The 27973-nt window shown below is 46.6% G+C and overlaps 1 protein-coding gene and 1 long non-coding RNA gene across 4 annotated transcripts; one reads left to right on the plus strand and one right to left on the minus strand.

The window, feature by feature from the left end:
- Positions 1 to 258: 258 nt before the first annotated feature.
- Positions 259 to 27803, minus strand: KIAA0100. Of its 3 annotated transcripts, none has more exons than XM_024980135.2 (39): positions 27650 to 27803; positions 26677 to 26800; positions 26107 to 26156; positions 25665 to 25809; positions 25367 to 25485; positions 25071 to 25131; positions 24697 to 24886; positions 23599 to 23722; positions 23312 to 23436; positions 23005 to 23072; positions 22752 to 22918; positions 21954 to 22072; positions 21682 to 21845; positions 21265 to 21523; positions 20522 to 20727; positions 18213 to 19305; positions 17590 to 17781; positions 17246 to 17448; positions 16980 to 17098; positions 16652 to 16872; positions 15489 to 15679; positions 15269 to 15368; positions 14933 to 15135; positions 13534 to 13828; positions 10407 to 10564; positions 9916 to 10122; positions 6573 to 6672; positions 5912 to 6094; positions 5314 to 5435; positions 4705 to 4860; positions 4496 to 4617; positions 3748 to 3928; positions 3032 to 3118; positions 2730 to 2840; positions 2460 to 2595; positions 2224 to 2354; positions 1937 to 2038; positions 1518 to 1652; positions 259 to 1091 (listed from the first exon to the last, which is right to left on the minus strand). In XM_024980135.2, exons 1-39 carry the CDS (start codon positions 27715 to 27717, stop codon positions 909 to 911), a joined length of 6720 nt encoding a protein of 2239 aa, XP_024835903.1. In that variant the 5' UTR covers positions 27718 to 27803; the 3' UTR covers positions 259 to 908. The 3 variants fall into 3 exon arrangements, with proteins under 3 accessions (XP_024835903.1, NP_001193484.1, XP_059734036.1); NM_001206555.1 differs by having other exon boundaries at positions 379 to 1091; positions 22752 to 22897; positions 27650 to 27717; XM_059878053.1 differs by lacking the exons at positions 259 to 1091; positions 1518 to 1652; positions 1937 to 2038; positions 2224 to 2354 and having other exon boundaries at positions 2523 to 2611.
- LOC132343026 (uncharacterized) lies at positions 4860 to 22331 on the plus strand. The gene is made up of 2 exons (XR_009491672.1): positions 4860 to 5090; positions 21946 to 22331. It is a non-coding gene; the product is annotated as an uncharacterized lncRNA (long non-coding RNA).
- Positions 27804 to 27973: the final 170 nt, after the last annotated feature.

Consider the following 27973-nt stretch of genomic DNA (forward strand, 5'->3'; position numbering starts at 1 on the left):
GATGCAGTCAAACCTCACTCTTATCCCCAAATCCTATCGCCCTGGTGAGGAACAGCTTAGAGCCAGGACTAAATATGTCAGCATGGGACCCATGTCACATTAGAGCTGGGAAATATCTGTGATACAGCTTCAGGCAGGAGGGAAGAAGCCACCCTCAGAGTGGCAGCTAGGATTGGTGGTTTCTTGGATTGATGGAGAGAAAAGGATACAGGCTGAAAGCATACACTCAATATAATTAGAAAAAAAAAAAAAACAGCATCAAATTTAAAATATATTTTTTCTCTTTAAATCACTTTTTTTTTTTTTTTTTTTACCATTCTTCAGGGGATACCCCAGGGAGAGAGATCCATGGCCAGCCCTGTCTCCTACTGCCATTCTCCAAAGTGAGGTTGGCAGTTTGGGGAGGGGCTGATTCCCCCAGAACACTAATACCTCTTTCATACAGGGTGGTGGGATGAGGGACAGAAGATCAGCCCCTCCCCTCCGCTTTCTGGCACACAGGGAGAGCAGTTACACTTACAAATATATATATATATATATATGTATTTTTTTATATATGCCTATTTATAAAAATTTATCACACTTGATCAGAACTGTCCCCCCCACCCTTTCAGTTGATCCCAAGGGAACCAGATTCTGGCCTTGGAGCCATTCCCTGGGTCTTGCTCTCTTGATGCCTCTCTGGCCCTGGACCTGCTGATCAGTGTGAGGTAGAACTCAGCATTATCCATCGTGGTCTGCAAGGAACCAGCCAGCTGTTAAGGAGCAGGGCCTCTCTCCACAGCACCCTATGGGCTCCTGACCCCCACAAATCCTAAAGGATGAAGGGAAACACCTCCCACCCCACAAGTCCCTGGGGCCTGAGTCAGAGTCAGATCCTGTACTGCAGCCTCTCTTGGATTGCCGGATCACTTGCGCCTGCCAAAGATGGACTTCTTCCCAGGATTCTTGTTGCCCACACTTAAACCGATGAGGAGCCGGGCCTTCTCCTCCTCTTCCTGCTGTTGCATGTTGAGGTCTGATTTAGTTTCTAGTTTTCCCCGGACCTCAGACCCTGTTGCAGGCTTCAGCCTTAGCTTCTCTTTGATTACCTGATAGGTTAGAGAGGAGTAAAAGGGAAGGTGAATATTAATGGGACAGGCAGAGTAAGTTCACTGGAACAAGTCAATATTTATTTAACTTACATGGACACACAATGGGGGCAATTCAGATTATTAAACGATCTCTGCTCTCAAGAAGCTTACAGTGTATTAGAACCCATTCTAAACATGAACTTATGTCAGTCCTCACTTCCCTAAAAATCAACAGTAGTTAACATATATGAAACACTCAGTAGACATTCAATTTAACCATCTGAGCAAAGTCATGGAGAGGATAGGAGTAACAATCACTCCATTCACCTGCCCCCTTCCCATGGCTGTCTGCTAACACATACATGTTACAACGAAATGCCCCTGAGCAGAGGATCTGCTTGCCAGCCTCTGCTAACCAAACAGCCATGAACTCTGCCGGGATACCTGGGCAACCAGGGCTTTGCGGCTGTCCCTCTTGACAGCCATGGCAAAGTCTAGCCACGTCCATGTGTTGTTGTGGTACTCCAGACAGGGCAGCACCAGGTTAAGGTCACCCCAGTCCACACTGTTCTTCTCACCCTGCAACAGAAAGAGTGGGAGGGAAGAGAAGAGAAAAAAATATATCGGCTGCCATTTTTAGTCCAAGCCAGTACTTGAGTCCACACCTGGTATCTTTCTGCAGCAGCAACCTACAGATACTGATACTGACTTCTCCCTATCTCAGTCTGGTACTGATTCCTAAGAGAATCCAGAGGGAATAGCACATTACCCACAGACCACCTTCACTATCTCTGTTTTTAATCTCTGATCTTATCTGGTACCCTTCCCATACTGTTCTAAGGAAGTGCTGGGAAAGGGCAGACCTTGTAGCTGACGCACAGTGGAACCTGTGGGATCTTTATATAGATGAAGGAGTTGTTCATGGCAGCTCGCTCTTTCATCTTGTCAATATCATCGACAGGGTGCTAGGAAAGGAAGGAAAGAAGTATGTACCCCTCAAACCATCACAAGAAATTCAGGACCCCAAACATCTCCAACTCCTTTCATCCCTGGAGTAGACTCAAAAAGAAACAGAAGAAATCCCCAGCCGGGCCAAACAGAGTACCCCAGGACTCTCCCATTTTCCTATTATCAGGGGCCTGTCCGGTACCTCAGGTGCTTTGCGAAATGACCTTCTGACCCCAGAACTCCGATTCAAGCCCTGTGCCACACCCTTCCCAGGGCCCAGTGGTGCTGTATCATCTGTTGCAATCAGCTGCCGAGGCTTCACCACTGGTATTCCTACAAAAAAGCAAGTTGTCACTAGCTGTTGTCCTCCTTCGGAAGCTTCAGCCATCTCTGGGGCTGTGACCCCAGTCCTCTGGAGCTCCCCATTAAAGTTCTCACCAGTAGTCACCAGTTTGGACTTATCTTCTTCATCACCAACCTCATCATCTTCCACACTTCGGCCAGGAAAGAAAAAACCCATTATTCTATGGAAGAACTGGTGTGTCAGCTGGATGGTGAGAGGCACCACATTTACCTAAAGAGGAAAAAGGCTGAAGAAGCAATTAAGCTCAGACATCATCCCTCAGTTTACCTACCCCTAATGTAACAATGCACAGATAGCTTTTAACTGCCTTTTGTTCCTGGGTCCCCAAAGGAGTGTTTACTAACCTCAAAGTGCTCCTTAACAGAAATACCCCCAACTGGGGGCCGGACTTTGCTAAAGAGGCGAAGGGCCAGTTGTCGTCCAGACTGGCAAGAACTCTGGGGCCGCAGGACTACCTGTAGGAGAGACAGTGATAAATCAATCCACAAATCCTCTGCAGACTGAGAGAAGCAGCAATGGTCTTGCTAATCTAGGCAAGTTTCCATCTCACATCACCACATTGTATCCCATAGCTGGGAAGTGTCATTGCAAATGCCCAGTGTTAGGAAGCCTGTAAATGGGCTAGGAATAGGGAACTAAGACTTACCTTATAGACAGCATTAGGGAGGAGATTGTTCATAGTGAACCAGCCCAACTCCAGAAGATGTTCTGCTGTGTCATCCGATTTATTCACCTATAAAGACAGATCCCAACCCCCCAACCCACTATAATAAGCCTTTCTCAGGAGCCTGCCAGAGGACTGCTACCTATATCATTTGTTTTCAAGTTCTACAAATGCTTTTGTTATGTCTTTCAATCTTAGACTCAACACATCCTCTAATCCAGTATTTCTAATGGGCACTGATGGCCAGGGCACTAAGTGCCAACAATACTTTCCAGTCCCTATGACATTAAGAAATGGTCTCAACACGTTTCCAAATATCTCTAGGGGAGATGGAAGAATAATGAAGAACGTCCTGTCCTCCACGCCAAGGGTAACTGCAGGAAAGACGTATGCCAGTATAGAATTAATGATTCTATTCTAAGCTGGACTTGGGAGACTACTTTCCTCTGGCCATACAGAACAATTTTCTTCTTCAATGAGGGAAACATTTGATCAAGCTCATCTGTATCTCTATTATTTACTATCACAAACAAATGTGCATGAGGGGTACTCTCTCTACTAATGTTTCCATCATTATTAATAACCACTCATACCACCATTAACAATCAAATAATAGTCTCTCTTTGTGAGTTAGACTCCTGAGAAAGGTCAATGCCTCTCAATACTGCTGTCTTTGTGTGACTGTATATACCCGATACCTTGCTGTAGAGGAACCGCTGCAGCTCCAGTTCAGCAATTCCTAGCTGTCCGTCTTCCTCGGTCAAGCGCCATCGTGCCTGAGCAAAGTAGAATTCAGTGCGGCGGACCACACTCACATCCTCTTGCTGCTTTCGCAGCTCCATCTTGTTGGCCTGCTGCAACTGGAAATCCTTAAAACACCTATAAAAGGATAGGAAAGTCAAAGCCAATACAGGCAACAGCATTTGGGTTAGAGGTGGAGTGGAGTGCCCTAGAATGATGCAGGAGGTAAACCCAGAGATGGACCTATTCTAGAACAACTATTCCCTAAATATTTTCATTGGATTCATTGTTTCTTACACGCTGCCACGTGAGGACAAATACCATCTTCAGTTCTACAGCTTCTTGAAGTAAGCTGTTCCTACTAATAACCCCTGCAATTATATCTGTAATCGTGTTCCCTACTGATCAACTTCAAAACATTTTATTTTTAGTTCAGTTGCACAGCATCATGGCCACAAAAATGATCTTTCTGAACTACTTGTTTTTCTTTTTCCTGAGGTACTCTAGTAAGGATCCTAAAAAAGGGCTCTCCTGTTCTCAACCTGTTGGCCAAGTCTAACAAGGCTTATTCAGGAAAAGGTGCCTGAATTTACTACATCAGCCTTCGATAACATACACCAGACCTAAAGACTATCAGAACGCAGGCAAAAGAAACTGACTCCATCTTGGGCACTGGAGAAGGGCATGGGGAGAATGCTGTGGCACCTGATTAGGATATTAAGCTCTTCACTTTCCAGCTGTAAGTTGGCCTTCTCCTGGTTTAGCTGCAACTGAAGCTTTAGGTTCAGGTCAAGCAGGTTCTCATTCTTGCTATCATCCTGCAAAGACTAGGGAGCCAGAACAGGAGAAACTGAGAGATTGCCCATGTCTTAGAAGACCTCCCTACCGTCAGACTCCCTACTCCAGGAGACTACCTTCATGATAGAATACATCTGCTTTTCCAGCTGCCGTATCTGTGCCACATGCTGCCGCACTGCCTCCTGCAAATGTAATATGCTGCTGCGCTGCTCCTCAGGATTGCTAGAGATCTCGAGCTGGAACCTGACCCGCTGCTTCTTCTCACTGTGCTCCTAAAGAACAGAAAAGGAAATGAACAAGAGACAAGCCTTGCAGTAACATAAAATATAGAGAGGAACAAGAAATGACCTCTTCCGGAATGTTCACCTTCATCTGTCACTGTTAGTAGCAAGAATAAGGAGGAGGCCAAGACGAAAGATTTGGCAATGTGGATTTCACAATAAGCCAGTTCCACAGGGGAGGGACAGAGATGGAAGTGAGGAGCAGTCTGGTGTTTTTCGAGGTAAGTGACTAAAGAAAAAATTGACCAAGAAAAACAAGGGACACTCAGACCTTTCCTAGATAACTAAAATTTCAACTGCTGCTGCTAACTAAAAGAGGATAAATCATCCATCAGGCCCTTTTTCAGTCTGAAGCATGGCTTTTGTTACTGGAGCCCAAATAAAACCACAAGGTCTGGGGGTTCCTCTGAGGCTAACTGGCATTCTATAACAGATCCTACTTACCTTCCGCTTGGGTTCTACATGGAGCAGCAGGTTATTGACGATGTCCAGGATCATAGCATATTGAGCTGGGTTGGTGGAGATTTCCAGCTCATGATGGATGAGGGTAAAGGTATCCACAGCCCCTAAATAATTGTTTGCAGCTGAATAAGAGAGTTTCTCCCTAAATTTCTATCCCATCTCCTAATCCATATCTTGAACCATGTCTGTTAATTAACCCTATAAAAGGGCTTGGTGAGATATGTTCATGGGTAGAAACACCTACTTATTTCAGAATCAAACAATATGCATTCATTCCAGTTATTTGTTTTTTTTTGGCTGAGACTCCCGGCATGTGGGATCTTAGTGCCCCAACCAGGGATCAAACCTGTGTGCCCTGCAGTGGAAGCACAAAGTCTTAACTATGGGACCACCAGACAAGTCCCCCATTTATTCCAATTCTGTTCTTTCCTAGCAGTACTTAAAAAATAAAAAGCAAAGTGAAATGCTAATGCCCTGTGCATAGTGGGACTCTTAATAACACCACTGCCTCAAAACCACCAAGGAAATTACTTTCACAAGGTTCCTACTCCCCCCCAAAAGCCTTTCAAACCCTGAATACCTTCTTGCTTCTTCAGGAGATCTTCCTTTTCCTGGTTCTCAGGAACCTCAGGTGGCTTAATCTGTGTTGCCAGCTCAGGATCAATGTCATGGCTGTAACTAATATAGTACATTCTGCAGTTGCAGCGTGAAATGATCCTCTGGATTTGCTGGGCTTGCTGTGCCTCAGCTGGCTGGTTCCAATCTGGGAAGAGGTAGGAAAGAGATTAAGAGGAAGACATTCTCAAAAGAGGTATTTTAAGAGCCTCCCAGCTATGTGTGATGTCTAGGTAACTCTAGACACTTGCTTTCAATATAGCCTAACACAAAAATGGTCCTAATCCACATATATTAATCTTGTGTGTCTGCGTGCGTGCGTGCGTGCGTGCTCAGTCGCTCAGTCACATCTGACTCTTTTGTGATCCCGTAGACTGTAGCCCACCAGACTCCTCCGTCCATGGCAAGAATACTGGAGCAGGTTGCCATTTCCTTCTACAGGGGAATCTTTCTGACCCAGGAATTGAACCTGTGTCTCCTGCTCCTCCTACACTAGCAGGAAGACTCTTTACCACTGAGTCACCTGGGAAGCCCATATTAATCTTAAGAATAAGTAAAGAAATGAGACCCCCTTCAGGATGCATGTCTGTTCCTCACCACATGATGGGGAAGAGGTGAGAACTGACCTGTGGTGGTGGTAACCATGCCTCCCACTGCCTGCCCGCTCTCCATCAGCTCCTGCACAGAGTCCAAACTACGCTGCCGGTGCTCCTCAATATTCTTTACCTGCAGACAGAGAGATATAGGCATCTTTAACTCCTTGGGGGACCAGTAGCTTGTCCTGTCCAACTGGGTCATATATCTCCATAACGCAAATATAACACTATTTAGGCTTTCACTGCCTAGAACTGATGAATCTCCAAAGGTAAAGGACAAATGTCCCTCTCTCCTGGCTCAAACTACCCAAGCTCTCCAAACCCAACTTGAGTTACATTCACGTTTTGCCAGGACTCAGGCCAGAAAAATACGAGCTAGGTAAGAATCGTGTCCAATCTCACACCCATAAGGATGGCTGCTGCTAACTCGCTTCAGTTGTGTCCGACTCTGTGCGACCCCATAGATGGCAGCCCACCAGGCTGCCCCATCCCTGGGATTCTCCAGGCAAGAACACTGGAGTGGGTTGCCATTTCCTTCTCCAATGAATGAAAGTGAAAAGTCAAAGTGAAGTCAGTCAGTCATGTCCGACTCTTAGCGACCCCATGGACTGCAGCCTACTAGGCTCCTCCATCCATGGGATTTTCCAGTCAAGAGTACTGGAGTGGGGTGCCATTGCCTTCTCCATAAGGATGGCTACCATAAAAAAATGAGAAAATAAGGCAAGGATGTGCAGAAACTGGAACTCTGTGTACTGTTGATGAGAAGTAAAATGTTATAGCCAATATGGAAAACAGTATGGCAGTTCTGCAAAAAATGAAAAACAAGGACTTCTCTGGTGGTCCAGTGGTTAAGACTCCCTGTTTCCAATGCAGGGGGCATGGGTTCAATCCCTGGTTAGGGAACTAAGATCCTACATGCCACACAGTGTGGCCAAAAATTAAAAACAAACAAAAAAAATTAACAGAATTACTCTATAATCCAGCAATTCTACTTCTGAATATATACCCAAAAGAATTAAAGGCAAGGTCTTGAATAAAAATGTATACTCCCATATTCATAATAGTGTTATTCACAATAGCTAAAATATGGAAGTCACCCAAGTGTTCATCAATGGATGAGTAGAGAAATAAAATGTGGTATATATATACAATAGAATTCAGGTTTAAAAGGAAGAAAATTTTAACACATGCTACAACATGGATGAACCTTGAAGACAATATACGAAGTGAAATAAGTCAGTTGGTCACAAAAAGACATATATATGATTCCACTTACATGACATACCTAAAAACTTTATATATATATATATATATATATATATATATATATATATATATATATATATAAATAGATATTTAAGAGCACTCAAAATCATAGAGATAGAAAAGAGAATGGTGGGTGCCAGGACCTGGGGGAAAGCGAAATGGGGAGTTACTATTTAATGGGTATAGTTTCAGTTTTACAAAATGCAAAGAGTTTGGGACATGGATGGTGACGATGGTTGTAAAACATTATGAATGTACTTAATACAACTATACATTTAAAATGGTTATGATGATAAATTTTCTATAATGTTATCAATTTTTTTTGGCCATGTACACTGCATGGAGCTCTTCGAACCTGCACCCCTGCAGTGGTTTGCAGAGTCTTAACCACTGGACTGTCAGGGAAGTCCCTTTTTATCTTTTTTATGTTTATAAGTTTTATATTATGTATATTTTAATTACAATTTTTAAAAATGGAAAAAAATCACATCATGAGCAAAAAAAATTCATCAAAACAAATGACTTCCCACCCATTTTGGTACTCGTGTGTTTGTGTTCTTGCTGTTTTCTGTCTTCGGACTGTTCTGACACTGTTGCTATGGGGGAAGGGAACTGAATCCTTTGGACTCTCTCTGCCAAGCTGAAGTCAAAGTGAATAGAATGAGTGATAACGAGAAGAACACAGACAACCTGCCAAGTCACAAAAAAATTCATATAGGAATGGCAATATCAAAGTCCTTCCCACCTCAGCCAAGGACATTCTACTCTAAGGCTAATACCACAGTCTGAGAAAAAAAGAATTCCCTTGCAAAAGAAGGCATGCCAAAAGAACAAGAGGTCCAGAAAACACCAGGAAGGGAGACCTTGCATAGCTCATCCTGCCTACCTCTGCATGAACAGCTGACATTTCCTCCGCCTATCTCCTGAGACTACGGTAAACAGTACTGCTTGCCTTATTACAGCTGTAATATATCAGCATGACCTCTCATACTATCATCAACCTGACCCTGATTCAATGCTTATTACCTCTTACATAACTTATACTTGGGGTTGAGCCTTAAGATCATTGGAGTAATAAGTACCAGTCAGGGAGGAGGGAAGAGGGGTTAGCTTTGTCTCCAGTGAGTAGAATGAAAAATGAAATTATCACGTTGGTCCCAATCAGATGTAGCTGGATCCAATAACTCATCTGAATGGACCACACCCAGAACAATGTGGACATTTAACACCTATTAAGTAATCACAATGCAGAATAGTGGCCAGATACATCTCATACCCATTAGAGCTCCCAATAAATTTGATGATAGTATATCCTAGAAATTACAGTGCAAACTTAGTTTTACCAAAATGCTGAAAATTTATAGTTTAGTCCCTGCCAACTGCTCACAATCTCACCTAACAAAAAAAATTACCTTAATATACAACTAAGACCTCCCCAAACATACTGACTTAAATAAGACTTTACTTCCATCTGAATGAAGCTTTGTATTTTTCAAAGAACTTTCTCTTTGATCCTTTCAACAACCTTGTGTGAGTGAAATATTAATTCAGTTTCACAAATAAAGGTGACTTGCCCAAGGGCTCATGGCTACTAAAATGGCAAAACTGAAATCATATCTCATGTAATAACCTGCCTCCCAGACAAGCAGTCTTTCTATTCAACCTTACCGATTTTCTGAAACAACTAATCAACCATCTTCATGAGAGATCAGAGAAAGGGCAGCTAGAGAGCTTATTGAAAATTCCCAGACTTACTGCCTGTTTTTTTTGGCTGCCTACTGATAAGTATGATCTTATTAATAGTGGTCAGCAATCTCAAGTTAAAAAGTTGCAACTCATTTTATTCTCATGTTGGGAAATGAGAATTTCTCTTGCAATGAAACAGAATTAGTAGTATGAGATCTAAAAAAAAAGAAAAAGCACTATGTTGTCACAGATCACAGGCCAGAGACTGCATGGAGTTTCTATATTCAAGTGTTACGAGCCTCATTATTCTACAACCTGCTAGCAAAAGGTACTATCAAGGACCCTGCAAGCCATTTTGGTGAAAGGTGCCAACTATGGAGAACTGGAGAGATATCAGGCCTTCCCAGTCCTGCCGACTAACCTCTAACCAGAGCTGTGGGCCATCCTGCTCAGTGGGGCTGCTTTCAGTGGTGGCAAAGTACTGCATGCCATCTAGGATGCAAGTCCAGGAAGTCTTTTGCTTCAATGTGTCACCATACCAGGCTGGATGGTGTTGGCACTGGAGCAGCTGGGCTTTGGCAGCAGACACAATGACACAGCCTTCCGTCTCTGCTCCACGAAGAACCATCTATGCCAGAAACAGAAGCAGAGTCACAGCACAGGGGCCGGGAAGAAAATGGAAGGTTAGTCAAAGGACTGTACCAGTGACTACAGGTGGGTCTAATTCTGGCTTAGTGAGCTCTGCTGGCTTCTACTAATGGAAGCGATTATCCATGATATCTGTTATTAATAAAAAGTATAGTGTTTTGGAGCTCTACCCACCTATTCTTATGTAGAAGTGGAGGGGGGCAGGTAAACACACATGATTATCATCTAGCCCTATTTTGGGGTACTCTAGTAAAGAGAAGGTACCTGGCAGTTGACCAGTTCGATAAGGCAGTTTCGGTTATATATGTCATCAGTCTGGCAGGCAGCAATGCCACACAACTGGTCACTCACACCTGACTCCTCTTCTGTGAACACTACGAACCTATCTGTCTCTTCAATCAGCTTCTTCAACATGTAGGCACCTGGCAGAGGAATAAGAAGGCAGGTGGAAAGCCACAGAGTCAAAGCAAAGAGAACACATCCAGGGCCAAACTCACCTTCTTTCAATTTCTCTAGAACATATTCTCCCCAACCTGCAACTCCAGCTCAGCCCACTCCACCCCTTTTGGGTAACAGTTGTCATTTCATTTTCCTTCAATTTTAAAAAGTTAGATTCCCAAGAGAAACTTAGAAACACTATGTAAACGCTAGCATTTCTTTCTCTTAGGCATATCCACCTCTGAATTACTCTAGGATCTTTTTCCCTTCCATCGTGTTCCTTCTATTTTTCAGTTTATGTATTTTTTTAATTTTTATTTTATGTTTTAAATTGAAGGATAACTGCTTTACAGAATTGTGCTGGTTTCTGTCAAACATCAACATAAATCAGCCACAGGTATACATATGTCCCCTCCCTCTCGACTTCAAATTGTTTTAAATGCTATTTGTTGACTACTCCTTTCCACATAAATCATTCCCTTGCCATCAGTGTCACTGTGTTCTAGCTCTACTGCTTTCTCTGATCATGCCTTTAGGTCGTCCACCTTCTCCCAGGTTTTAGAGATAAGTCTATCTCTCGAGGTCTCTCCTTGGCCTGTTCCCTGTGCTTTCTTCTAAAGTTTGTCCAACAATGGTAGGTTAAGAGCACTGTCTCCAGAATTAGACTAGCGTGCCTATGTTCAAGATCCTATCTCTGCCAATTACTTGGATGGTAATCTTTGGCAGTTGGCTTTAACCTGTTTCCTTGTGTGTAAAATAATAGTAACTATCTAATATGGTTTTTGAGAGAATTAAATGGAATAGTATATAAAGTATTTTACAGGATACCCGCCACACAGTTAAGCATTATCTCCTGGGCATTAACTCTTAGCTCTATGCTGAAACTCCCAATCTCTAACTCTAAGCCGAAGCTTTTAGATCCTCATTTCCGCCTGTTTTTTAGACGTTATCCAGATGTACTACTTGCACGACAAACTCAGCATGTCCAAATTTGAACTTAACAATCCTACATCTCCACAAACCTGTGTAGCCTCTGGCTTTCCTATTTCTGATATTATTCTTACTATCAAGTCACCAGGCTCAAAGCATCAGTCAATTGTTCTCTCTTTCTCCATGTTCTAACTCCCTCTTCCAACCAGCCGCCAAACCCTACATATGTACAGAACACTTCTGTTCGTCCCCTCATCACCACTCCCACTGCCTCTGCCTAGTTCAGGCGCTCCTGGCCTCCTGTTAAAATGCCGTAATAGTTTCCTCATTTGTCTCCCCCACCTCCAGTTACTTTCTCTCCAGCCCTCCCCAATACCACCACCAGATTTATCTTTCTAAAACTAAAATTCTAGTGATGACACAGCCCTATTCAAATCCTTCAGCAGTTCACCGCTGTTTCCTGAATAAGGAACAAAAACTCCCGAGCCTTGTGTGAAAGACCTTTGATGTTCTACCTGTGGCTTTCCTTTCCAGCATCTTCCCCATTAGCTACACCTTGTGCCAGCCCAGACTGTTCACTCTCCTCTGAGCATACTGAGCGTGACCAACTCCACTCCTGTTCAAGATATTCCCTTGGCTTTCAGTGCCCTTTCTCCTCATTTCCACATGCTTAAACCATACTCAGCCTTACTAAACCATTCTAAGTCCAGCTCAAATGCTACTTCCTCAATAAACCCTTCCCTGACCATAGGGCCTCCTTCACTACAGTTAAGAACTCACATAAGCTGTAAGTTCTCTCTAGTGGCACTCAGCATTTTTCGCCTTGTCTTTAAACTCATCATAAACTTGCATTCCTCTGTACTTGTTATTCCCTCTCCCTAAAATGCCCTCTTCCTTTTCTTTGCCTATTAAACCTCTCAGTCATGTCTGACTTCTGCAAGCCCATGGGCTGCAGCCCGACAGGCTCCCCTGTCCATGGGATTTCCCAGGCAAGAATACTGAAATGGGTTGTTATTTCCTTCTCCAGGGGATCTTCCTGACCCAGGAATCAAACCTGCATCTCCTGCACTACAGGTGAATTCTTTATCACTGAGTCACTGGAGAAGCCCCTTATCAGTCTTACTCTCTTTTAAGACCCATCTTAATTATATTATGTTTTCTGTGAAGCCTTTCTAGACTTCCCTACGCTCATTTAAATAGTTTCTTCTTAAACATTCCTACCAAGCATTTTCATGACTTATTTTTTTTGGCTGCACTGCACTGCACGCAGGATTTCAGTTCCTTGACCTGGCAAATCCACGCCTCCTGCAGTGGAAACACGGAGTCTTAACCACTGGACCCCCAGGAAGTTCCTCACGACTCTTAGTTTCAAAACTTCCCCTCATCTTTACAATTCTAATGTTTAGGGTCACATGTCTAGTACATTACAAACTGTCAGTAAAGCTAAAAAGTGAATCCATGAATGAATGAGTGATTGATTCAGTGAGTAAATGAACTAATCTTAGCTCAAAGATGATAAACTTGTCGAGGCAAGTAGAATGGCATATATATTTCTCGCTAAATCCAGTACAGTGCTTTGTGCCTATGAGGTATTCAAAAAATATTTATTAACTGAACAAATTCATCAAAACACAAAATAATTCTCTAATTCTTTGTTTCTTCTCCTTAGTCATTCTGACTAAGTCATCACTCCTTCCTGATCCTCTTCTCCTGGCCAAAGGACCAGACCCTTTTTTCTTTTTTGCCAGAATCTTAAGTTTCCTGACCAGGGATCGAACCTATGCCCCCTGCAATGGAAGCATGGAGTCTTAACCACTGGACCACCAGGGAAGTCCCATAAACCAGACCCTTTAATGTCCACCTGGCACTGCTATGTAAGACTTAGGTGGCCTAATATGGAAAAATAACAGTTTCATCTCTACACACAGATTGAACCACCCAGAATTAGTCCTTCTCAAACTCCTGTTCAAGCCCACATACATATTCTAAACCTAACCCTTCAGAGTCTCCTCTCCCAGCTTACCTCCTGAAGACCCCTTATCAGGCTGTCCACTGAAGCTGGGAGTGCTGACAGGAGGTGGGGTTGGGGCACTGGAAGGAACACTCTGCTTTGGTTTTTTGGCTGGCAGGTGGGGATCAATCTTTAACCCCTTCAGTGCCTCAGTAGAGAGGTTACGTTTGAGCACAGCCGCCTTTTTGTAGCCATCATATAAACCAAAGGCAATGTCCCGATTGGTGGTTGTCCAGGAAGCCCGTAAATCTACCAAGTGCAGCTGATGTGTGTGAAAGGCAGAATCCCCAACTCGAGTAGAGGGCTCCTAGGAAACAGGGAAAGGACCTCAGAGTTGCATGGAAATTCCCACCGTTCCTCCTGAACCACAAATGCAAAGATAACAAACATGCTTGCTGAATAACAGACCTCTTCTGAGTGATACAAGACGACTGAGTGAAAGAAAAACTACGTGGGCTTAGTGTGTGTATTATATTACACTCTGACTATATCCCCTGTATTTTAAACACAGTGTTATTGTTTGTTTGTTTTTAGTCACTAAGTTGTGTCCAACTCTTTTTCGACCCCCATGTGCTATATATAGCCCACCAGGCTCCTCTCTCCATGGGATTTCCCAAGCAAGAATACGGGAGTGGGTTGCCATTTCCTTCCTCAGGGGATCTTCCCGACCTAGGGACTGAACCTGCATCTCCTGTACTGCAGGCGGATTCTCTGCCACCGAGCCACTGGGGAAGCTCTATCCACTGTATTTTAAATGACTCAAAAGAATTTCATCTCAAAATCCTTCCTTAATTGGGGGCAGGGGAGGGACCACCAAATAAAGCACTAGTGAAAAAACAAGTTTTACTCTATTTCCTGATAAGCAAGAGACTATCTTCAGAAAGAGGGGAAAAAAGAAACTTTCAGAAAGAGGGGTGCACATACCAGTGAATATATCATAAACGAACAACATAGATAATTAGAACCTAGTTAGGAACATTACCCGGGACTTAACCTAAAGCCTACTGCTATGAACTGAATTGGGTCCTCACACCAAATTTTTATGTTGAGGCCATAATCCCCAATGTAATATAATGGGGATTATAAAGATGGGGCCTTTAGGAGGTAATTAGGTTTAGATGGGGTCCTAACCAGGGTTGGGCCCTCATGACAGGATTAGTGTCATCACAAGAAGAGCCATCAGGAGCTTCCTTCTTTTCCTGGCTGGTGAGGTCACAATGAGAAGGCAGCCATCTGCAAGCCAGGAAGACAGCCCCCACCAGAACCTGACCACGCTGCCCAGCCTCCAGCAGTGAGACAAATTTCTGCTGTTTAAGCCCCTCTGCTTACAGTATTCTGTTATGGCAGCCTGAGCAGACTTAGACAGCTACTGATACAAGCAAGGCAGTAGAGTGAATGTGTCAGGTGGTACCTCCTCAGCCGTGCGACTGCTGTGCCGTTGGTAGGTCAGGGAGGACAGGCTCAGTAGGTGGGTCTTTGTTACCAAGGGATCAAGGCAGTGGTCAGCATTCTCTTCAGCGGGCGAAGCCATCAGGTGGACAGTCGCCTGGCTTAGGTCACTAACCATCTGGGTCACACTCCAGTCAGAGATGAGGCGCCGCATCACTGTGCCCGCTGAGGAGAGGAGGCACACAGGGCCCATGCAAGCCAGCACAGAAGGCCAGTGTGGGGCACAGAGAGAGGCGGGGGGCACTGAGGAGCAGGACGGGGGACAGGCGCGGAGAGACAAGGGAGCCTCTGGTCTCACCTTGAGGTATCAGCCGCTGAGTTCCCCGAGTGAAGACATGGCCCTGACTGCACTCAATCTGGACGCCACGCTGCTGGGCGAATGAGGCCCAGTAATGCACCTGGCAACGAGAGAACATAACACTGAACCAAAGACGGTGCCAGGGAGGTGACTCACCCAGTGAGGGAAAACAAGAAAACTAGAGAAGTGGACAGCTGTCAGCAGCGCCATCAGAGCTGACCTGCAGCTGGGGAAAGAGCGCGGTATAGGAAAGTTGCTTGTAGTGCTGGCCGAGTTTCTTCTTGCTGGGTTTCAGGTTGTTGAAGAGCTTTCCCCTACAAATAGGCCTTGTGACACTAGTCCAAGTTGCCCAGAAGTTCTGCATCCAGCGCAGGGTGCTACTATACAGCAGAATCCGGGGCTGGGATATCGCTGCAAAAGAAATGATAGACATTTCCCAGCTGTGGTTAAAACTCAGATGAAAGGACTACCCTGGTGGTCCAGTGCTAAGACTCTGTGCTCCCAATGCAGGGGGCCTGGGTTCAACCTCTGGTCGGGGAACTAGAGCCCATATGCCGCAACTAACAGTTTGCATGCCACAGGCCTCAACTAAAAAATTTCACAGGCCATAATGAGGATTCTGCGTGCCAACTTAGACCTGGCACAGCCAAATAAATTTAAAAAAAAAAAAAAAATGCAGATGAAGCTAAATCCTTTCCTAGCTTCAGGGTTTTGCTTTTTTTTTAAAATTCACTTGTTGAAGGGCTTCCCAGGTGGCACTAGTAGTAAAGAACCTGACTGCCGATGCAGTTAACTCGAGATGTGGGTTCAATCCCTGCGTGGAGAAGAGCCCCTGGAGAAGGAAATGGGAACCCACCCCAGTATTCTTGCCTGGGAAATTCCATGGACAGAGGAGCCGGGCAGGCTGTAGTCCTTGGGGTGGCAAAGAGCTGGACACGACTGAGCACACCACACACTGCTGAAGCAATAGCTCCCGGTACTCTTTCTTTTTTTCATTTTGGCTGTGCTGGGCCTTCAGCAACACAGGGGCTTCACTGCCCCGGCATATGGGATCTTAGTTCCCTAGTTACAGATCAAACCCATGTCCCCTGCATTGGAAGGCAGATTGACAACCACTGCACCACCAGGAAGGCCCCCAAGCTTCAGATTTCAGAGGTTTAACAACCCCAATGGCACTCAAGCCTCACACTCTCTCCTTTCAAAGACCCAAGAACTCTACTTCTACCAACCCTCTTCCAAAAAGGATCCTAACCCCAAAGCTCCCTTGCTCTTTTCTGATCCCCTCTCCAGAGGGTCAAGCTGAAGTCCTCAGTGTCTAAGCTCATCCTCCCAAGCCCTTTCTCCCCAGCCCTTTCTCCCCATTGCCCCAGACCCAAGCCTCACTTCCACTGTGCCGAGTCAGATCCATCTTGATGGAGAGATTGAGGTTCTCAGAGCGAAAGGCCCGGTAGGAGTCATGGAACTGGCCCAAGGGCACCTCAGGCAGGAACTCTGGGGCCCGCAAAGTGACACCATGGTGATCGTGGGGGTTCCCGTGACACAGCCACTGCAGGTCCAGGGTCATGCAGAGGTCAGGCAGGTGAAGGAAGCAGCAGTCGTCATACCTGGCTCACAACACAGCCCTGGTCACCAGCGGCCCCTCGGCTCTCCCCATCTCCCCCAACCCTGAGTCCCACACACCGTCTGAGGCTTCATCCGTTACTTCACTCACTTAGAGGCTGTTCTCACGTTGATATCCAAGTCACCCTTGAACACAAACTGACCGGGTTTCCAGTGAAAAGACAGGTGGTTCCATTCCCAGTGCATATTTTCAGTTGTGTTGTATGGATCCTGTAACCACCCCAAAAACTTGGTGAGATATAACTAAGCGTTATCACCTCCTCCTCCCAAATCAGTGCTTTTCTCTCTTCCCCCATATGCTGTACAAGCCCCAGCCCTACCATCCTCAGAAGAAAACAGCTCCTCTGGACCCCTCACCTCAGTGGCCAGCTGGTGCAGGTTGGCCTGTTCAATGTCCATGTGCCAGTCCCCGTGGAACAGAAGACGGCTCTTGTCCCACCAGGGCAGGGGTGGACTGGGGTCAGCTGAGGGCTTGGTCAAGAGGTCCACACACTGGCCAATCAGTGTCCATGCTGGATCCCAGCACGGGCCCCATACCACGGTGTACTGGAAGATTTCCGCTGGGGCAGAGGAGCACAGGACGCAGCCTGTTATACACTTTCACCCCTCTCTTTGGCCTTTACTCCAGAAGGGCCTCAGCTCATCTCCCACCCCAGCCATCACCACCATCTCAGTCAAATCATCTGCCCTCCCCTACTCACAGTGGAAATCGTGATAGAACTTGAGTGGGGGCATGTTCCTCTCGATGGCCACATTGCCCCAAGGAAGCCCCAGCGGCAGGATCTGGCGCCGCCGAGAGCAGGGCTGACCGCTCTGCTCAGTGCCCACCAGTCGACCCATCAGCCGCCAGTCACGGATCTCAAACAAGTACCGGGGATAGTCTCTTATCCGCACTGTCAACACAGGGAGGACACACAGTGGCTACCCAGGAAACTGAGCACTCGCAGGCCCTGCTTCCCCCTGCCACTATTTTTACATCTATTTCACAAAGTCAACTGAGAGAATAAGAGCTGGCAGTTGGCAGCAAAGCCAAAAAAAGGGCACGGAGACCTTGAACAGAGAGTGAGGGGGATAACACTGAGATCCAAGAGCCACACCAACCCTGAAGATGACTGTGTTAGCTGTGCCCCTGTGTTCAGCCAAGCAGTTTCAGGGTGAAATTCAGGAACAGGGAAAAGGAAGAGGAGGCCACCCATCCCACTCCACCCACGCCCAAAACAGCCGCATTTCCCAATATAACTGAGCTCCTCTGTAATTGCTCAAAGAGCTCCCTGGAGCTCCAAGGGCAAACCCTGGGCTCTGCAAACAAAGAAGTGTTACTTACCCAGAAATGTCTTGACACTGCACTTGAGCATCCTACACCACTGAATGACAAGATCTATTCCCTCAGCAGGGAAAGGGCTGCCTGGATCAAGCTCTCGAACCTGCTCTAGCACACGCTCAGGACCGTGGAAGGAGGCATCTGCCAGAGCCACCAGTTCTAGCCCTGCCAGGCTCCAAGTGAGCAATGCCCGGCGCATGGGCGTGTTGCCATAGAGACGACGGGAGCGCTGGATGTAGATTTCGATGTTTTTATGTTCCAAAGAGGCATACAGCTCCTCGATTTTGCGGGCAGGCAGTAACTCCCCGTGCTGCTTCCGCAGGGCGGCCACTTTGGCATCCAGCAACTGCAGCCTTTTGGCACTCTCCTTACTTTCATCCTTCATCAGCTCGTAGTTATCACGAAGTTTCACCTCAAAAATGTCATCCAGGAAAACCCATGAGAAGTGCTGGACCTTCAGGAGTATATCAGGTGGAAGCGGGGCAGAGCTGGGAGAAGCCTGAGAGCGAGACCCTCCATGCAGGCCCTTCAGCCACTTCTGAACTCCCACGGCCTCGTCCAGAGTCCGAGAGAAATCATACTGATAAGGAAACTCCACGGAGACTGAACCCAGGGAGAGGAGCCACACGCGGTTCCGGAGCGTCTGCAGCCCAGGGAAGGGGTTCCGGTGAAGGATCATTTCCTCCAGCTCGGGGAGCAGCTGCACCTCCACCTCCTTGAAGCTGAAGATGCTGTTGCCATCGAAGCCCGCAGCCAGCTCTGGGCAGTAAGCCTGCAGTGAACCCCCGTGCCGGCTCAGGGACACACTCTCGGCAGCCAGGGTAATGAACTTGTCCTCAGCTACAAAAGCTGTCAGCTTGGCTGTGCTCACCTCCAGCGTCAGGTTTAGCAGCCGCTTTGGCGGGGAGGACTCTGGGGGACAGCCTTCTGGCTCAGAGGGGGTCGCTGCAGTCTCTAGCTCAACAAGGGGAACAGTCTCAGGGAAAAGAGTGGTTCTTAGTAGGTCTCGGCACTGCAGGGTGGCCAGCACATGCTGGTACAGGTACATGTGATCTGGGGGGCTCCAGAGTAAGGTCAGCCCTGAGCCACACTGAACCTTTACAGAACAAGAGGAAAGGATTGATCGATTACCACATCCTAGAACATGAGAGATGCAGGAACTATTATATACACGCACAAGAACTATCTCTACTCAGAAGTCTTTCCTGAGCAACCACATTAATTACCCCCTTGCTTTGCTCCTCTTTGCACTAGTATGCTGAGCTAACAGTTCCTACTTATATTTACAAGCACTTACTCTTTTTTTAAGTTCTCCTCAACCGGATTCTAAATTGTCTGAGAGTAGAAACCATTTAATTCTCTGGTATCTACCAGAGAATATCCAGTATACAGATGTACTCGATAAGTCATTTGGCTTTTATGTTTCTGCTCATGATTTACCTTTCCACAACAACCACCTTCTGTATAATAACTACTCCAAGAATCAACTGGAAAATGTTTCATGCGCTGATTGTACCTTGACTTAATTCTTAAAAAGTACTGGTCACAAGTTCATATAGCAACTGACTTATGGGAAAGTATGCCTCAAAGAAGGGATTAGAGGAACTCTGTTAGCCTGAAAAACAAAGTCAATTGTCCATAGTTAGGCAGACAGAGAAAATTTAAATTCCAAGACCAAAAAATTCCTCTGAGTTCCAATCTCTATAAAGGAAACTCTTCAGTTTCCAAAGGAAGTTGAAGTCCGATGAACAGGGAAATATCTCACTCTCCTCCCAAAAGGACCCCATGTCCAACTGAAATGATACCCTGAGAAGAAAGGTACTGGGAAGCCTCTCAAAGCTTTCCAGTGCCTCCATCTTCAGATCTCTTCCAGCCCGTTGATGAGCTGAGTGCTTCAGTAAAATGCCACCAGGCATGACCCTTAAGAGCCCTTTATTTATATATATATCCATATATCAGATATATGCACTGAAATCTTTACAGTTGAAATTATATGTCTGATATCTGCTTCAAAATAATCCCATAGTAGAAGGCAGGCACGACTGCTCAGAGTTTAACTAAATGAGGTTGGTCCTAAGTTGGTAATTATTGAGGCCAGGTATGATTGCATGAAAGTTCATATACTCTCTGGTTTTATATGTATTTTAAGTTCCATATTAAAAGATAAAAATGTACAACACAAGCCAGGAAAAAAGACCAACCACTAGGCGTTACGTTTCTCACAGGTGAGTTTCACAACGTGACTCAAGACTGGAAAATGCTCTAAGCCAGGGAAAAACCAATCTGACCCCACCTTGCCATAGAAACATTACCTCTAGAGAGCGGATGCTGCTGTGATAGGTGACGGAGAGCATGGAGAAGCTGAGCACTGGAGTGGGGATGTCAGGAGCCTTACAACAGGGCTGCATCTTCTCTGTGACTGACTTCACCAGCGCAAGCACAAGTCCTTGAACACCCACAGTGGAGGTCTCAGCACTTCCCAGGACAGTCAGCGTGTCCAGCCGGATCTCAGAAGCACCTAACATCCAGAAACCATGTCAGGGTTGGTGCTTGGCTCTCAAACGCCAACGTCAGTCCTCACTCTCCTTCCTTCCTTATTCCCTTCACTCTGGTTATCCTTAATCCCCACACTTTCCTAACCTAATTCCTCATGTTTTAGGGAAGTTTTTCCTTTCCCATTTTAACCTAACTACAGCTGGCAGGGCCAAAGAAGTACCCAAACTCCCACCAATTCCCCAGAGATACATCAGTTTCTCTCTAGAACTAAATACACAAAGAAACAGAAAACTAACTGCATCTCCTTCTCCTGATCAGATATCAAAGCTGTTTTTTCTTATACACTTTGCTCTCTGTAAGCCCTTAAGAAATATCAAGAAGCCCGACAGTTACACAAGACCTTTTAACATTTCCTGCCTCTGACTTAGAAAATTTTCGAATAACTGATTTTATTACATGAGGAGCAGCAGCGTAATCTGCTTAGGTTACAAACTACCCACTTCAGTATAGCATACTGTATACTATACTGTGTAAACTACCCACTTCCTGTCCCACTTACCAACCAGGGCAGAAAGGGTGAACAAGTTCATGTCCTCCACCTTCAAGTCCACCTTCCACAGTAACGACACAGATTCCCCAAATGAGGATTCCCTAGAGACAGCTGACTTCCCAGACTGTGGACCCATCAAGGAGAAGATCCGAGACAGACACTGAGCACAGGTATCTGATACCTCCACCTGCAGTCCTCGGATGGTACAGTCAAGAAAGAGGGTATCTGACTGAGTGCTGGACAGGCCCAGAGGCTGGTTATAGCTACCCTAGAAAAGAAACAACAGGACTTCATCAGAAGCATGCCGACACACAGTTCTGTCATGCACAGGTGCACCATCTGCTGCCAAAAGAGGTGCTCAGTGCTCTAGAGCGTGGCAGGATGAGCAAACTCTACAGGCTACTGTTCACCAAAGTCCCCACCTACCTGTAGTGTGAAGGAGTCCAGGACAAGCGCCTCACCCCAAACATGCATATTGGGTGGGTGGGGTGCTCTCTGAATATGGGAGTCACTGCCCACCCGCCAGCAGAGGTGGTCCACAGTTAGGACGCCCCGTTGATGGATACTCTGTGGTCTCAAGTGCTGGTAATCTAAACACAGAAGGTGGGAGAGAGGACTTCTTTGGAGCCACAGTGGCCATCAACTGGGCCCAGCTCCACTAATGAACAAATTGTTCCTTTTCCATCGCAGAGCCTTACCCAGAGAGATGGAATTGAATCCCAAGGCAAAGGGCGGTGTATCTCCCAACTGAATGGAAACATTGACGTTGGAGATGGAGGTGCTAAAGATGATAGGTGCCAGGATTTGAGGAAAGGCTCTGTACGGGGACAAGACTTCATTGTCTGACAAGGAAAGAACTGCAACTTCCTATCATGTTACAGATTTCAGAAGCTCTCAAAAGGCACGGTGAGTTTTGTTGTGATTCTTAGGAAAGGATGCAACTAGAAAAAGATTGAACTCATCAGCTTCCTCCTACTCCCAGTGATAATCCATAGAGACTTATGAGGTTGAACCAGATGAAATTGCTATTTTCATGTATCAAATAGTATATATCAAACATGATGAATATCAGTATATCTTATGATTCAACTTAATACCACCAAGTAGCATCACTTACAAACCACTGACCTCTATGGGACACAGTGCAAGTACTATATACACAGACAGGGCACTCATGACATGGCAGGCACCTTATAATCCAAGGCAGATGAGATATCGATTATCTAAGTTCAGTTCAAGAAATGTTCATTTTACATAATAAGGAACTGTGCTGGGCACCGAGGACATAAAAACAAAGAATTCTGTCATTCATTCTACTGCCAGAGTCTCATCTAACAGAAAATATAAAGCATGTTTGCTGTTAAGACTGGGCTGTTGAAACTGAGATTTAAAAAAGATCAAACAACTAAATACATATTTAACACAAGATGCCACTCTAGACCAAAAAATCTAAGAATGCACCTGATAAGATAGTGGCCGAAAAAGATTACACTGACCTGTCCTTCCTTTGCTTAAGAACAGATGAACTAGACTCCTGGGTTTCCAGCGCTAGCATGTGTAGCCAGTGAGAGAACTCCTGGTGCCGGTAATGAATAATACAAGTGTTCAGAACCAGGGAGGCTGAGAGGTCAATGGTGGTCACCTGGAAACGAGCACACCGGAACTGCGGGTTCAGGTTTTATTTTACATGCTCACGACTCAATGACGTATGGGGAGAGCAGAAAAAGGGATGATTCTTGGTCAACAGACCTGCACGTTAGCCTTGAGGCAGTTGAGGCAGACAATGCGCTGGCGGCTCTGGGACAGCAACAACCCATCTGTAAGGGCAAAGGGCAGATGAGAGGAGGACACGGAGAGGGTGAGAGGAAAGACTAGGAGAGGGTCAGGGGCAGGCGAGGAGATGAAAGAATGTCACCAATACTCGTTAGTTTCAGTACATTCCCAACTCCCCCTCCTCTGCATCACTGATATTGAGTTAAGAAGACCAAGTAAGGCATTGGGGAAGTGTGTGACTGGTCCTCCCGTTCTCTCTCAATACCCGACCCCACCCATGAACCTTTCAGAAGGAGTTCGGTGCTCATCTGTGCCACATCAGAATTCGCTGTGAAGCTTCGCAGGGGCAGCTGGTCCTCATCACGGTGGTACAGGAAATGCAGCAGCTTCAATGTCCAATTCAGGTGCCTGGACCAGAGACAGAGTCTGGCTTAGAAATACGTGGGATGCTAGTCTTACTCCCTTTCCCCCTTCACACAAGCTCAGTGCAGCTACTGGGCTGGTTATGGAGACCCCAGCACACAGCTCCATTTATCACTCTCCACACTTGTGTGTCAGGAGAGACCTCACCTCTTTTGACTATTCATGGACAACACCACACTTGTGATCTCCATCTTCACTTTGACCTGGTCCGGCAGCTGCTGAAGAAGGTATAGGCCAGGCAGAGTTGGCTCAGCCAAGTCTTCTGTCAGCTCTGAAAACACCAATAAATAATACAAAAGCCATCAACTCTTAACACTCAAGTCTCTCAATATGCCAATCCCTCTTCAGCCAAATGTTCCCACATAAAGTAGGCTAGGCAAACGTCCAAACTTAGGCAATAAGGCCAAGATCCCAGGGATCCAGGCACCTACTGTACTTCCTTCTCCAGGGTCTAAAAAACAGTCTGGAGGACTTCCCTGGTGGCGCAATGGATAAGAATCTGCCTGCCAATGCAGGGGACACAGGTTCAACCCCTGGTCCAAGAAGATCCCACATGCCACAGAGCAACTAAACCTCACGCCACAACTATTGATCCCATACTCTAGAGCCTGCGAGCCACAACTGATAAGCCTGTGGGACACAACAACTGAAGCCCAAGTGCCTAGAGCCTGTGCTCAAGAACAAGAAAAGCCACCGCAATGAGCAGCCTGTGTGCTGTAACAAGAGAATAGACCCAGCTCTCTGCAACCAGATACCTGGCATGCAGCAACAAAGACCCAGTGTGGATAAAAACAAAACAAATAAACGTAATAGTGTGTACATGTCAAAATAAATAACTAAAAATAGTATGGAGAGCAGGTTATTATAATGAAAAGAATACGGACTTTTGGGCCAAATAATACAAACCCCGTTTTTATTACTGACTACCCATGTGATCTCAGTCAAGTTACCTAATCTTCCTAGGCACTTTAGTTTCCTCATTTGTGAAATGCTGAGGATTTAGTAGGGGAACGTGTACAAAACACAAAGTTCAGGCCTCATTTATGATAATTACTCACTAAATGTTCTTTCACGTACCACGAGCAAATGCCTTCTTTCCTCTAGCTATCCTCAAAGGCCAGGATTAAAGGCCATGGCAAATAACAAATCACACCTAAATGGGTGGTGAGACCACTACTTTTTTTTTTCTACTTCCAAAAGAATGCCCAACAGGGAAGCTAAGAAGCTCACTGACTGGGACTTTACCTGAACCGGGAAGAGGCTTGGGGGCCAGGCCTGTGCCCTGGCGCAGCAGCTGACTGTGAAAGAGGCCCTCATGCAGTTCGGCATGGAGTGTCCACACATCCACCGTGATCGCCTTCAGCTGCCCGCTGCTGATGCCCACCTCGAGACACAGCTTTAGGGCAAGTGAGAGCTCTGCTAGACAGGTGTCCTCCTACAGGGAAGATAAGCCTCTAAGGTATGACTGTGTCAGGAGCTTGCGGTCAAAATGCTGTGGTCTGCAACACATCCCTGAGGGAACCCCATAGCACACATAATCTAGAGTGCAAGCCCTGAGCGCCTTCGTATTTTATGCCCAGAAGAAAAACAAGGCATCTGAACAACTGTGACGTACTCACCAACTGGCCGCTCTTTAGAACTTTGCTGTTGATCTGACTTAGGCTCACCTCACACTTCAGCCTGGAAAGGAAAAATAAAAAGAGCACCTGGCCCCTTTCCTCATCATTTACCTTCAATCAAGCTTTGTTGGCTGGAAGGCACGAGGCAAGCAGAAGTGCTTAATCTTACTCTCTCCTCAAATTACACAGAATGAGAGAACTTGACACCTTGATAAGAAAGCCCTGATATCCACCCAGCCTGAAACAACTGTAAGGCAACAACAGGGTTATCGAACCTTCTTCTGCCCTGTGCTTACCTCTTCCCATCACTATCCAAAAGAAAACTGCTTTCTCTGATCTGAATATGCCACAAGGACTCAGAAGTAGCCACCTTGAGGACCATGATGTTTATAGAATCTACATGAATGGAGAACAGCTGGAAGGAAGATGCAAAGATGAGTGATAATTAATATCAAGGCAATGTCGTGCCTTTCCAATGGAAAAATAATGAGGCACCTCTTAGCATTATGCCTTAAGTACATTAGAAAAAGCCACCCATAACTCCAAAACCAGCCATTCCTACTTCAGTCCACGGAAGTGGGAAAGTAGCCTCACCTGGCAGATTTTCAGTAAGGATGGGCTGAAGGCCAGCTCCTTTTGGTGCGCCCCAGTACTCTGGGAAAACGGGGCAAACAGGCTAGAAACCTTCTGTAGGTCAGTTCTGATACGTACTTCTCCAAAGCACAAGGCCACATAGTGTCTGTACAGGAGAGAAATCTCACTGCCACCAGGTCCAAACCCCTTCCATACCAGTCTTTTCCCCTCCCTCATACTCATTTTCCCATCCTCCCTAAAAACAGCTCAAATCATGGAAGACAGTCTCAGAGTACTTATCAATATCTGTCTCACAAAACAACAGCTTCCAGGCTAACCCAGAGACACCATCAAGAACCTGCTTCCCTCCTTGGGCTGTGGGGCCTCTGGAAATGAATCTCAATATGCAAACCACAATCCCAAAACATTCCCCAAGAGGAGAGTGAAGAGATAGAGTACTCACGGCAGATCATGGCTAAGGAGTTTGCTGGAAATCCACAGGCTATCGATTTCCTAAAACAGTGTGAGAGGAAGCTTTGTACACTGGCTGTTAGGTAAGCCCAGAGCAGTTTGACAGGACAAGAAAGGTTATAAGAGGAGGAAGTACGAGAGCCCTTCCACTATTCTCCATTCCATTTCCCCCAGCCTTTCTCCTCAGCACTATATCTTGTTCCTCTCAGTGACATTGGTTAGACTTTAATATTTCTCTCTCATGGATTTTTGCCATTTCCCCTTTTATATTAGAATGGTAATCTTCGTTATCTTTGGTCTCTGTGTTACTTCTGTATTTTTGTTCTGTACTTTACTTCCCTATTTTTTTACATGCCCTGGAAACCCTGTGCCTCAAAAGCATTTTTGAAAGAACTTGCATCAGTTCCAGTATTCTCAAATAGGCTCTAAAATCATCTTGGCAAAGGGGTGGCAAGGCTGGGTTAACTAGGAAAGCCACCAGGATTTTTTAAAAAGGACATTAGAAGTTGAAATTCAGCTAGATCAACCCACATACATTCCCCAGGAGTTTCCCAGGACTCACCACTGTTTGCTGGTGCTGCTGAAACTTAAGACTGACATTCTGAATCCAAAAAAAGGAGCCAATCTTTAGTTCCGCCTGCAGCTTCTGCTGACACCACTTGGTGGCCAACCGGACCACAAGCCACCTGCAGAAAAATCCTTTTGAGTTCACAAGACCCTCTCCTAAAGGGTGGCCACCCTCACCCCCTGCAGGTCTTAGAAAGCCTGGCAAAGGATCATGAACTGGAGGTGGATCTTCTGGGGCAATACTCCTGTCTCCCAAAACACCACTCAGCCATATACATTCAGTCACGCTGATCAAGACCCTAGCCCGAGTGTCCCCTCCACCCAAATGAAATCAGATGAACTAAGCACCGCCGTTTAAGTTGGAAACAAAGAAAGCAATCCCTCAAATCCTTAGGAACCTCAGAGGTAGAGAGAAGAGGTCCCAACAGGAGTTGAAGTCCAGGCATCCATGTCAGGTGTGCCATCACACAACCCCCTAAAGGTCTCCTTCTCCGCCCTCCAGACAGGTGTCTGAGAGAAGGCAGTGTGGGGTCACATCCGGCCGGCTCCAGTGCCGCTCTCCCTGGGCAGCCAGACCTGTTCCGGCTCTCCAGGGCGAGGCTGCAGGTGCCCTTCGCACTCGGGGAAGGGGACATTCACGGGCATGCGGACGGGGAAAGAAAAACCACTATGCCGGGCCCCCTCCTCATTCACACCCCTATTCACCACCCAATCTCAGCATCTTCTTAGGCCTCGGCCGCTTGCTCAATCTCCCGGTTCTCCCGGTTCCCTCCAGCTAGCTCCACTCTTACGCCCCCGCGCGACCCCTCCCCTCGTCGCGCGCCTCCTCCCCGGCCCCTCCCCCTCCGCCGCCCGCGCAACTCCCCCAACCCCCTCCCGCGCGCCTCTTTCCAGCGCGCCCCCTCCTCAGTCTCTCTTCCTTCCCTTCCCACCCCCTCCGCCACCCGTCGTGGCCGGGATCCCCTCACCGGACTAGGAAGAGGGCGCTGAGCCCTAACAAAAGCAAGGCCAACAGCGCGGAGAAGAACAGGGGCATTCCGGCCCCGGCCCGGCCTGGCTCCGGCCCCGGCCCCGGCCCGGCCTGGCTCCGGCCCCCGCCCTGCCGGGGCGCCACCCCCTCCCGGCGCCCGCCCCGCCAGCTCCGAGCTGCGCCGCCGCGGGCCGACCAGCAGCACGCGCAGGGAGAACGCTGGGCGAGGAAGCGTTGGCGCGCCTGCGCCCCGCCCCCCGCAGCCCGCCAGCCAGCCAGCCAGCCGTCTCCCTGCCCTGCCCCGCCCGACGCCCGCGATCCA

Source organism: Bos taurus, chromosome 19 (assembly GCF_002263795.3).
Source record: "Bos taurus isolate L1 Dominette 01449 registration number 42190680 breed Hereford chromosome 19, ARS-UCD2.0, whole genome shotgun sequence".
Taxonomy (NCBI): Eukaryota; Metazoa; Chordata; class Mammalia; order Artiodactyla; family Bovidae; genus Bos; species Bos taurus.